We start from the raw sequence: 12,518 nt of genomic DNA on the forward strand, positions 1-12,518 counted from the left end.
ACTTGAGGAATCATCTTGGGCATCATTGTCATTGTCACATAAATCACATTTATTTAAATGAGAAGGAACTCTGGCTTCCCCACATTCAGAACACAGTCTATCTGGTAGTTCAGACATGTTAAACAGGCATAAACTTGATAACAAAGTACAAAAAACGTTTTAAAATAAAACCGTTACTGTCACTTTAAATTTTAAACTGAACACACTTTATTACTGCAATTGCGAAAAAATATGAAGGAATTGTTCAAAATTCACCAAAATTTCACCACAGTGTCTTAAAGCCTTAAAAGTATTGCACACCAAATTTGGAAGCTTTAACCCTTAAAATAACGGAACCGGAGCCGTTTTTAACTTTAACCCCTTTACAGTCCCTGGTATCTGCTTTGCTGAGACCCAACCAAGCCCAAAGGGGAATACGATACCAAATGACGCCTTCAGAAAGTCTTTTCTATGTATCAGAGCTCCTCACACATGCGACTGCATGTCATGCCTCTCAAAAACAAGTGCGCAACACCGGCGCGAAAATGAGGCTCTGCCTATGATTTGGGAAAGCCCCTAAAGAATAAGGTGTCTAAAAAAGTGCCTGCCGATATAATCTTATCAAAATACCCAGATTAAATGATTCCTCAAGGCTAAATATGTGTTAATAATGAATCGATTTAGCCCAGAAAAAGTCTACAGTCTTAATAAGCCCTTGTGAAGCCCTTATTTACTATCTTAATAAACATGGCTTACCGGATCCCATAGGGAAAATGACAGCTTCCAGCATTACATCGTCTTGTTAGAATGTGTCATACCTCAAGCAGCAAGAGACTGCTCACTGTTCCCCCAACTGAAGTTAATTCCTCTCAACAGTCCTGTGTGGAACAGCCATGGATTTTAGTAACGGTTGCTAAAATCATTTTCCTCATACAAACAGAAATCTTCATCTCTTTTCTGTTTCTGAGTAAATAGTACATACCAGCACTATTTTAAAATAACAAACTCTTGATTGAATAATAAAAACTACAGTTAAACACTAAAAAACTCTAAGCCATCTCCGTGGAGATGTTGCCTGTACAACGGCAAAGAGAATGACTGGGGTAGGCGGAGCCTAGGAGGGATCATGTGACCAGCTTTGCTGGGCTCTTTGCCATTTCCTGTTGGGGAAGAGAATATCCCACAAGTAAGGATGACGCCGTGGACCGGACACACCTATGTTGGAGAAACTTAAATTATGCTTACCTGATAATTTTCTGTTCTTCAGAGTCCACAGCTGCATTCATTACTTTTGGGAATTCAGAACCTGGCCAGCAAGAGAAAGCAAAGACACTCCAGCCAAAGGCTTAAATACCTCCCCCCCCCCACTTCCCTCACCCCCCAGTCATTCTGCCGAGGGAACAAGGAACAGTAGGATAAATATCAGGGTGAAAAGGTGCCAGAAGAACAAAAATAACAGACACCCCACAGAAAAAATACGGGCGGGGAGCGTTGGACTCTTTCCATCTGAAGAAAAGAAAATTATCAGGTAAGCATAATTTAAGTTTTTCTTAAATGGAAAGATTCCACAGCTGCATTCATTACTTTTGGGAAAACAATACCCAAGCTATAGAGGACACTGAATGCAGAAACGGGAGGGTACAAGAGGAGGTCCATTCTAGAGGGCACCAGGCCTGAAAACCCCTACCCAACAACATCCAGCTTCGTCCGAAGCCGAGAACAACTTTGAAAAAGAAAAGGCCCAAGGACCCTGACCGCAGATAGTCCACAGGAACTAGACTCGACTGAGTCAACAGCCTCCAGGAGACACCGTCTAGCAGTCGGTCTCCAAACAACACACCCCTTACTAAAGAAAAGCCACAAGCTACCGTATCGTAAGAAAAGAAACGTAGAAAACATTAATGTTCTTGTAAATCGCAGCTAATCCGCCCTAAGGGACTCAAGGCGCTGCTCATCTTAACCTCGAAAGGAGGAAGGCCGAGTAGACCTCGCCGGGGATGGAACTTGCAACCCTCGGTTTACTACAGTGCAGAGTAGCGACAGTGCATTAGTATGCTGAGCTAGCTGTCCAGCTAGCATAAGTAACTACAGACCAACAGAGACCCACCAGTCTCATAGAAACAAGGGGAGGCAACGCCTAAACCCCAGAAATACAGAAACCACGGGATAAGGCCGGGAGTCTGAAACAGAGGATCTTCCCTTAAGACAGTGCAACCACACTCTAAAAAGCAACTGAAAACGAAGGTCCCCAAGTCGTAAAAAGGTAGCTCAGAATACCGAAATATTCAGAAACAAAACCTTGTGCAGCAAGCTCAGATAGGTCTAACGAACACCACCTGAAGCAAAAACACTGCACGCTGCAGTCATGTAAAAATGACTCTGAAACTTAAATACTTGCAGGGCAAGTAGAAAGTAGCTGAAGATAGGATCCTTCAGATTGCTAAGTATCCACTAACCAGCGGATAACGTCGCAGGCTAAGAGCCGCCAGTCCTTCCCACAAACCTTGAACATGGAGAAAGGAGAAATCTCAAGAGGCTTACCGTACCTCGAATGCTCCAAGGACGTATTTAGCAGAGCAACATATCTCAGATCCTGCTCCAACACCGGACCAGCCCAAGCAACAGACATGTCTGAGACAGAAGGGACAGAAACACCCAAAACCACAAGCCCCTAGGGAATGGAAAGAAAAAGGGGGTTCTCACTCACCCCAACAGAGCTTGGGTGCCAAACCAATCTGCGCCTCCAAAATAAGGCACTCCCAAGGAGAACCCCCTGGGACATGGAACTGAGAAAAGTGCAATAGATCCGTAGGAAGACCTGTCACAGCTCTCTTAGACGGTCTCTACGTAGAGAGATCAAATGCCAACAGGTGGAACAGAGCCCTCAGAGCAGCAGATGCTGCCCCTTACAGAATAAGCCACCTGATCCAACCTCCTACACACAGGGCAGGACAAAGACCCTCCAGAGAGAGGAAACCCCAGGTCATAAGGAAGACAAACTATCCCATCAAAAGGGAAGGGCACAGATAAGAACAGCGTACATGTCCACAAGACATGAAGCCATAGTATGATCAAAACATGGACCAAATGAAAAAATCATCCAGACACCACTGTTGACCCAACAGAGAAAAAACTCCCCACGAAGAGTAGCATACTCCGTCCGTAGGACAAGTCAGGCCTTAGAGTTTATAACCAGTACCCGAAGGTGGATGTGAACTCTGGCCTCCCTGCTTGCAAGCCCAATGAGCTAGCCCCTATGTTGCAACATAGGGTCCTGAAAAAACTGGGTTGTCCCGAACCAGTCCACAGGATCATAATTCTGCAGACATCCAAGAAGGATCCAAGACAAGAACCCTACACCCAGAATCGTCCTAGAACGAACCCCCCCCCCCCCCCCCCCAGGGAACACAAGATACCCCAGTCTGAAGCAATTAGACTCGCAGGGGATGAAAACCGGGAAACCAGGAGAACTGGTACAGGACTCACTCGTAATTCCCAGCCCAAAGGGAAGAGAACACCCTTATCTGGAGGTCAACACCCCCCCAACAAAGTGCTAGGCCGCAACCACGGACCCTCAAGTCATCTCTGGATGCTAGTTGAAGCTTGTAAAATAAAACAAGTAAACAACACAAATCATATTGTGATTATTTGGGTCCTTTACCGGACCAACCAGTCATAAAAAGGTGCCACATGTCTGAACTAGGTCTCAAAGACAGAAGGATTTGTACCCAGTCAGGACCAGCCTGGAACCATGGGCCCCAGCACTGTCAAGGCCACAAAGTCTAACCCGAGATGGAGGGATAAAGAACAGTCAGACAGACTTTTGTAAACAGTGCGACCACAAAATCGCGAGTACCAATTCCAGAGATGAAAGTTCCAGAAGGAAACATCACAACACAACATAAGCTTTTCATCCTCACCGGATGAAAATAAAAGATAAGGCAACCCGTAGGTTATCACCCAGGAAGAACAGACAGACCGGCAGGACCAGCCCAACAGGGGACCAAGACTTCCAAGCTCAGAAATGGAAAAAGGATACACAAATAGAAAGAAAAAAAAAAAGACTATAAGAAGCTTACTTCCTCCCCTTAGGCAAGCCAGTCGAAGATTAAGACTGAGAATCCCCAGACACATTAAGAGTGGGATCCTCCAGCAACGCCAAAAACGTGCCTTAGTAGAACACAAAGGCGCACCAGTCTAACGAAAGGCGCAACATACCTCCGCCGGAACAAAAGAAAACATTGGCCCCGAAGGTTGACCCCGAGGCGTCAGGGGCAGTCGCTCCTCCAGAGGGCTGAACTAGACCAGGCGATCCCATGCCTGACGAGCCCTGGTTACCAGAACACAGACAATATCGTAAGCACACTCCTGGGAGGTGCAGATGCACCAGCGCCAAAGATGTGGCCATGTGGAACTGTCGTAACCGCCGGTGGGAACAGGCCACACTCCCTAGAAGGATAAGTAGTGTTTGGGTTACCTGCATGCGTAGTAAGAGTTGGTGGTAGTGAACTTGTCTTGTGAGAAATAGAATCCCCAGAGACGGATGGCTCAGTGGGCACCCGATTCCCCGATCCGAGGAACAGAGCACTCTAAAACAGCATTCGGAACATAACTGATGGGCATTTATCACCCAGGCCAATTCATATTCTTTGCAAGAAGTAAAGTCTGAAGCAGACACATCCGTCTCTAAAAAATCAGAATCCTCCATAACTGGGACACTGAATAAAAATTGTACCAATAAGAAAAATCTAAACGGCACCTTACACCCCCAATGGCTGGGGCACTCACCACCTCCAGAGAACTAGACACCAGCGGACCAGGACTTCTACGTCACCACACGTTCAGGAAAGTGCAAAAGCGCCCCCCGACAGTAAAGGCTGCGTCACTAGACATAGGCCGTTATGTTCCAAAATAGCCATGAGATGAAGCAACACTACACAGTAGCAGACAATCACATAAACAGGATTATAAACCCCCCCCCTGTTCAATAACCCCCCTAAGGAGATATTAACCCTTGAATCCTAGATCCAAAAAGGAGCCTATGTTAAAGTTATCCCTGAAAGGTTGTAGCCCTTCTTGGATAAACAGTTTTTACAATACATCCATGATGAAAGTAAAATGAAACGATCTTACCGGAATCTACGCCGTGGAACTGGAACATGGCCCTTCAAGTGTGAGAGATAGTAGGGTCGCTTCTGCCATGGACTTGAGAGAAAAAAAGCAGGCAGCGAAACTCGTCAACGCTGATTGCTTGTGGAGCCGTTAATATGAGTCGGGATGGTTTCTCAGAAAGACTCTCCCTGCATCTCCGGACTGGGGTGTCTTTGCCTCCTCCTGGTGGCCAGGTTCTGTATTCCCAAAAGTATTGAATGCAGCTGTGGACTCTTTCCATTTATGAAGAAAAAAGCGAGCAACACAGGTGAGAAAAAACAAAAAAACAAAACAGGAGTATAAACCCCTCATGGTAACTAATGGAAGGTGAAATTTAAAAACCTGTTAAAGGAATATTTTGCCATAGGGGAGAACAGCACAGTATGAGGAAATATTTTACTGGTCATGAATTGGTACTGTGAATGGTGTAACACCCTAATCTAAAGAATTATTTGTGCCCTCGTTTTTTAAACTGTTTTCCAATCTGTGCCTTTGAAAAAGAATACTCCTACAATGCCTCCACCATGCTCTATCATAAGAATAGTGCTATAACAGAATGTTTACATTGCACCAAATACACTACTTTGTTTTTGGGACAAATAAATATTGGTCATGTCTGAACTGATTTATGCATCTTCTTAGAATCCACAACAGGAGTTAATTTGATGGACTCATTTTTGGCTCTCAGAACCATACTTCCATATTGCATAGTTATGTAGAGTAACTAATAGTTGACACATGAATAGCTTCTCTCATCTTGGCTGTTAACTCTTTCAAGAACTGTCAATGCTCTAAAATTATCAGCCTGCACACCAGTCTCTTACGGGGCATTGAGAAAACCCCAGGGGTAAACGGCATATGAATATTTAACTAGAATTTTACAGGAAATAAAAAGGTATGTTTTATCTCATATTCACTTAAAAATCATGAATGAAGGTCCATTTAATTTATGCCTTTAAAATAGGCTAGTGTTTCAAAAACGCTAAGATTCACCATCACTAAGTTTTTAACGTCCCTTTTATGAAACTTCATTTGTAGGGCTGTGTGCTAAAAGTGGTGATATGGTTGAGGAGAAGTCATATATTTGTTAATTTGTATCTTTTCTACATCTCCATTGGCAAAAGCTACAATAAATAGCTGCATGTCAATTATGAATGATGAGTGGCATTGACGCAGGATTAGTAATGAAACAGATATTTAAAGGTTACCAGCATTAATTGTGTCTTACTCTGCAGTTTATCCAAAAGTTTGGAGCGTGAAGCTGTTCCTTTCCCTTCCCATTCTGCCTTTGCACGTAGATCTTCAGCATGACTACACATCAAATACCTAGTGATTAAAAAAACACACACACACTGAGTAACGAATATCCTGACCCATAAGGGAAAGAGCATTTCAGTTGTGTAATTCAAAAGCTGAACGCTCCTTATCCAAGGAAAGAACACACTACAAAAATAATTGATAGAAAGAACACTCTACAAAAAGAATTGATATTTAACTAGGTTTAAACGCCTAAAAATATGATATAATTTTATTAAATAATTTTGCAAAACAATCTTGGATTAAAAATATGCCTTGCCCATATACTGTTACCTAAAATCATAATTCTTAACCATCATATCAATGTATTGGTATAGCTATATTAGCTTATCTCCTACTGCATTTATAAACTCATTACACCTACAGTGAGGCTGCCTTAAAAAAAAATCTCAAAATTGTATCCACACACACATCACGAGTTTGATTTCTGTTGCTGTCTCTTGTTTTGTAACCAGACCTCAATGATATAGAGCATGCAATTTTAAACAACTTTCCAATTTACATCTACTATTGTTAATTAGGTATCCTTTGTTTAAGAGCAAACCTAGGTAAAGCTCAAATAAGAGTTGTTTAAATTGCATGCTTTATCTGAATCATTGAAAGTTACATTTTGACTTTACTTCCCTTTAACCCACAGTTAACAGTTGGGAAGAAAGTCATAAACAAAGCACAATCCAAACAAGTGTTTTAAGATGCAGAAGGAATTTTTTTTAATGAGTGGCTTCTTGCTGCATTTAAAGACTATAACAGGTGACTACTATGGCAACTTTATTGGAAAATTGCACAGGGTAATTTAAAGAGAAGACAAGTTGAGTCAAAAAAGTGCTCTTCTGCCAAGACAGTATTTCAGTCCTTTAATGCTGTGGTTGCCACTAATGAAAAATTATTTGAATTGCTGGATCATCCCCATATACACCAGACCTTGCCCCAAAGTCAAAAACAAGTCCTGTGAGCAATAAAAGTGATAAAAGTTGTTCATAAGTGGCTGGAAAGTCAAAAACATAATTTATGCTTACCTGATAAATGTATTTCTCTTGTAGTGTATCCAGTCCACGGATCATCCATTACTTGTGGGATATCCTCCTTCCCAACAGGAAGTTGCAAGAGGATCACCCACAGCAGAGCTGCTATATAGCTCCTCCCTAACTGTCATATCCAGTCATTCGACCGAAAACAAACAGAGAAAGGAGAAACCATAGGGTGCAGTGGTGACTGTAGTTTAATTAAAATTTAGACCTGCCTTAAAAGGACAGGGCGGGCCATGGACTGGATACACTACAAGAGAAATAAATTTATCAGGTAAGCATAAAACATAATTTATGTAAGAACTTACCTGATAAATTCATTTCTTTCATATTAGCAAGAGTCCATGAGCTAGTGACGTATGGGATATACATTCCTACCAGGAGGGGCAAAGTTTCCCAAACCTCAAAATGCCTATAAATACACCCCTCACCACACCCACAAATCAGTTTAACGAATAGCCAAGAAGTGGGGTGATAAGAAAAAAGTGCGAAAGCATAAAAACAAGGAATTGGAATAATTGTGCTTTATACAAAAAAATCATAACCACCACAAAAAAAGGGTGGGCCTCATGGACTCTTGCTAATATGAAAGAAATGAATTTATCAGGTAAGTTCTTACATAAATTATGTTTTCTTTCATGTAATTAGCAAGAGTCCATGAGCTAGTGACGTATGGGATAATGACTACCCAAGATGTGGATCTTCCACGCAAGAGTCACTAGAGAGGGAGGGATAAAATAAAGACAGCCAATTCCGCTGAAAAATAATCCACACCCAAAATAAAGTTTAAATCTTATAATGAAGAAAACTGAAATTATAAGCAGAAGAATGAAACAGCTGCCTGAAGTATTTTTCTACCAAAAACTGCTTCAGAAGAAGAATACACATCAAAATGGTAGAATTTAGTAAAAGTATGCAAAGAAGACCAAGTTGCTGCTTTGCAAATCTGATCAATCGAAGCTTCATCCTAAACGCCCAGGAAGTAGAAACTGACCTAGTAGAATGAGCTGTAATCCTTTGAGGCGGAGATTTACCCGACTCGACATAAGCATGATGAATTAAAGATTTCAACCAAGATGCCAAAGAAATGGCAGAGGCCTTCTGACCTTTCCTAGAACCGGAAAAGATAACAAATAGACTAGAAGTCTTTCGGAAATTCTTAGTAGCTTCAACATAATATTTCAAAGCTCTAACTACATCCAAAGAATGCAATGATCTCTCCTTAGAATTCTTAGGATTAGGACATAATGAAGGAACCACAATTTCTCTACTAATGTTGTTAGAATTCACAACCTTAGGTAAAAATTTAAAAGAAGTTCGCAACACCGCCTTATCCTGATGAAAAATCAGAAAAGGAGACTCACAAGAAAAGAGCAGATAATTCAGAAACTCTTCTAGCAGAAGAGATGGCCAAAAGAAACAAAACTTTCCAAGAAAGTAATTTAATGTCTAGTGAATGCATAGGTTCAAACGGAGGAGCTTGAAGAGCCCCCAGAACCAAATTCAAACTCCAAGGAGGAGAAATTGACTTAATAACAGGTTTTATACGAACCAAAGCTTGTATAAAAACAATGAATATCAGGAAGAATAGCAATCCTTCTGTGAAAAAGAACAGAAAGAGCAGAGATTTGTCCTTTCAAGGAACTTGCAGACAAACCTTTATCCAAACCATCCTGAAGAAACTGTAAAATTCTTGGAATTCTAAAAGAATGCCAGGAAAAAAAGATGAGAAAGACACCAAGAAATGTAAGTCTTCCAGATTCGATAATATATCTTCCTAGATACAGATCTACGAGCCTGTAACATAGTATTAATCCAGAGTCAGAGAAACCTCTTTGACTAAGAATCAAGCGTTCAATCTCCATACCTTTAAATTTAAGGATTTGAGATCCTGATGGTAAAAAATGACCTTGTGACAGAAGGTCTGGTCTTAACGGAAGAGTCCACGGTTGGCAAGAAGCCATGCGGACAAGATCCGCATACCAAAACCTGTGAGGCCATGCTGGAGCCACCAGCAGAAAAAACGAGCATTCCTTCAGAATCTTGGAGATTACTCTTGGAAGAAGAACTAGAGGCGGAAAGATATAGGCAGGATGATACTTCCAAGGAAGTGACAATGCATCCACTGCTTCCGCCTGAGGATCCATGGATCTGGACAGATACCTGGGAAGTTTCTTGTGTAGATGAGAAGCCATCAGATCTATTTCTGGAAGTCCCCACATTTGAACAATCTGAAGAAACACCTCTGGGTGAAGAGACCACTCGCCCGGATGTAACGTTTGGCGACTGAGATAATCCGCTTCCCAATTGTCTATACCTGGGAAAGTAACCGCAGAGATTAGACAGGAGCTGGATTCCGCCCATACCAGTATTCGAGATACTTCTTTCATAGCCAGAGGACTCTGAGTCCCTCCTTGATGATTGATATATGCCACAGTTGTGACATTGTCTGTCTGAAAACAAATGAATGATTCTCTCTTTAGAAGAGGCCATGATTGAAGAGCTCTGAAAATTGCACGGAGTTCCAAAATATTGATTGGTAATCTCACCTCCTGAGATTTCCCAAACCCCTTGTGCTGTCAGAAACCCCCATACAGCTCCCCAACCTGTCAGACTTGCATCTGTTGAGATCACAGTCCAGGTTGGAAGAAAAAAAGAAGCCCCCTGAACTAAACGATGGTGGTCTGTACCACGTCAGAGGGTGTCGAACAATCGGTTTTAAAGATATTAAATGAGATATCTTTGTATAATCCCGGCACCACTGGTTCAGCATACAGAGCTGAAGAGGTCGCATGTGAAAATGAGCAAAGGGGAACACGTCCAATGCAGCAGTCATAAGAAACTAGAATTTCCATGCATAAGGCTACCGAAGGGAATGATTGAGACTGAAGGTTTCGAAAAGCTGAAACCAATTTCAGACGTCTCTAGTCCAACAGAAACAGAGTCATGGACACTGAATCTATCCGGAAATCTAAAAAAGGTTACTCTTGTCTGAGGAATCAACAAACTTTTTGGTTAATTGATCCTCCAACCATGTTCTTGAAGAAACAACACTCATAAAAAGCTGGAAAGGATCTTTCCATTGAAAATGAGCAAAGGGAATTGAATCCAATGCTGTTAAAACTTCTATGCATATATAGCAACTGAAGGAAATAATAGAGACTAAAAGGTACCAACAGACGGAACCCAATACAAATTGTCCCTTGTCCGATAGAGACAAAGACAGTGACAAACCATCTGGAAACCTAAAAAAAGGTGACCCTTACGTGAGGAATCAAGAACTTTTGAAAAAAAGATCCTCTAACTATGTCCTGAAGAGCAAAGTGAATCATATGAGATTCTGCATCCTCAGGAAATTATCTGAATGAAAACAGAAAAATGAAGAATATGCATTTATTGTATCTAATGAAAACAAATAATGCTATCAATAACCATAAAAACAGAATTTATGTTTACCTGATAAATTACTTTCTCCAACGGTGTGTCCGGTCCACGGCGTCATCCTTACTTGTGGGATATTCTCTTCCCCAACAGGAAATGGCAAAGAGCCCAGCAAAGCTGGTCACATGATCCCTCCTAGGCTCCGCCTACCCCAGTCATTCGACCGACGTTAAGGAGGAATATTTGCATAGGAGAAACCATATGGTACCGTGGTGACTGTAGTTAAAGAAAATAAATTATCAGACCTGATTAAAAAAACCAGGGCGGGCCGTGGACCGGACACACCGTTGGAGAAAGTAATTTATCAGGTAAACATAAATTCTGTTTTCTCCAACATAGGTGTGTCCGGTCCACGGCGTCATCCTTACTTGTGGGAACCAATACCAAAGCTTTAGGACACGGATGAAGGGAGGGAGCAAATCAGGTCACCTAAATGGAAGGCACCACGGCTTGCAAAACCTTTCTCCCAAAAATAGCCTCAGAAGAAGCAAAAGTATCAAACTTGTAAAATTTGGTAAAAGTGTGCAGTGAAGACCAAGTCGCTGCCCTACATATCTGATCAACAGAAGCCTCGTTCTTGAAGGCCCATGTGGAAGCCACAGCCCTAGTGGAATGAGCTGTGATTCTTTCGGGAGGCTGCCGTCCGGCAGTCTCGTAAGCCAATCTGATGATGCTTTTAATCCAAAAAGAGAGAGAGGTAGAAGTTGCTTTTTGACCTCTCCTTTTACCGGAATAAACAACAAACAAGGAAGATGTTTGTCTGAAATCCTTTGTAGCATCTAAATAGAATTTTAGAGCGCGAACAACATCCAAATTGTGCAACAAACGTTCCTTCTTTGAAACTGGTTTCGGACACAGAGAAGGTACGATAATCTCCTGGTTAATGTTTTTGTTAGAAACAACTTTTGGAAGAAAACCAGGTTTAGTACGTAAAACCACCTTATCTGCATGGAACACCAGATAAGGAGGAGAACACTGCAGAGCAGATAATTCTGAAACTCTTCTAGCAGAAGAAATTGCAACTAAAAACAAAACTTTCCAAGATAATAACTTAATATCAACGGAATGCAAGGGTTCAAACGGAACCCCCTGAAGAACTGAAAGAACTAAATTGAGACTCCAAGGAGGAGTCAAAGGTTTGTAAACAGGCTTAATTCTAACCAGAGCCTGAACAAAGGCTTGAACATCTGGCACAGCGGCCAGCCTTTTGTGAAGTAACACAGACAAGGCAGAAATCTGTCCCTTCAGGGAACTTGCAGATAATCCTTTTTCCAATCCTTCTTGAAGGAAGGATAGAATCCTAGGAATCTTAACCTTGTCCCAAGGGAATCCTTTAGATTCACACCAACAGATATATTTTTTCCAAATTTTGTGGTAAATCTTTCTAGTTACAGGCTTTCTGGCCTGAACAAGAGTATCGATAACAGAATCTGAGAATCCTCGCTTCGATAAGATCAAGCGTTCAATCTCCAAGCAGTCAGCTGGAGTGAAACCAGATTCGGATGTTCGAACGGACCCTGAACAAGAAGGTCTCGTCTCAAAGGTAGCTTCCAAGGAGGAGCCGATGACATATTCACCAGATCTGCGTACCAAGTCCTGCGTGGC

General features: G+C 41.8%; 1 protein-coding gene across 1 annotated transcript in view; it reads right to left on the reverse strand.

The window, feature by feature from the left end:
• Nucleotides 1-12,518, reverse strand: part of WDR26 (WD repeat domain 26) — a 599,442-nt gene that overhangs the window by 252,218 nt on the left and 334,706 nt on the right. The window contains exon 6 of the mRNA XM_053712600.1: nt 6,359-6,456. Within this exon, the coding sequence (XP_053568575.1) occupies nt 6,359-6,456 (98 nt within the window). The remainder of the gene's footprint in view (nt 1-6,358; nt 6,457-12,518) is intronic.

This window comes from Bombina bombina, chromosome 4, assembly GCF_027579735.1.
Source record: "Bombina bombina isolate aBomBom1 chromosome 4, aBomBom1.pri, whole genome shotgun sequence".
Taxonomy (NCBI): Eukaryota; Metazoa; Chordata; class Amphibia; order Anura; family Bombinatoridae; genus Bombina; species Bombina bombina.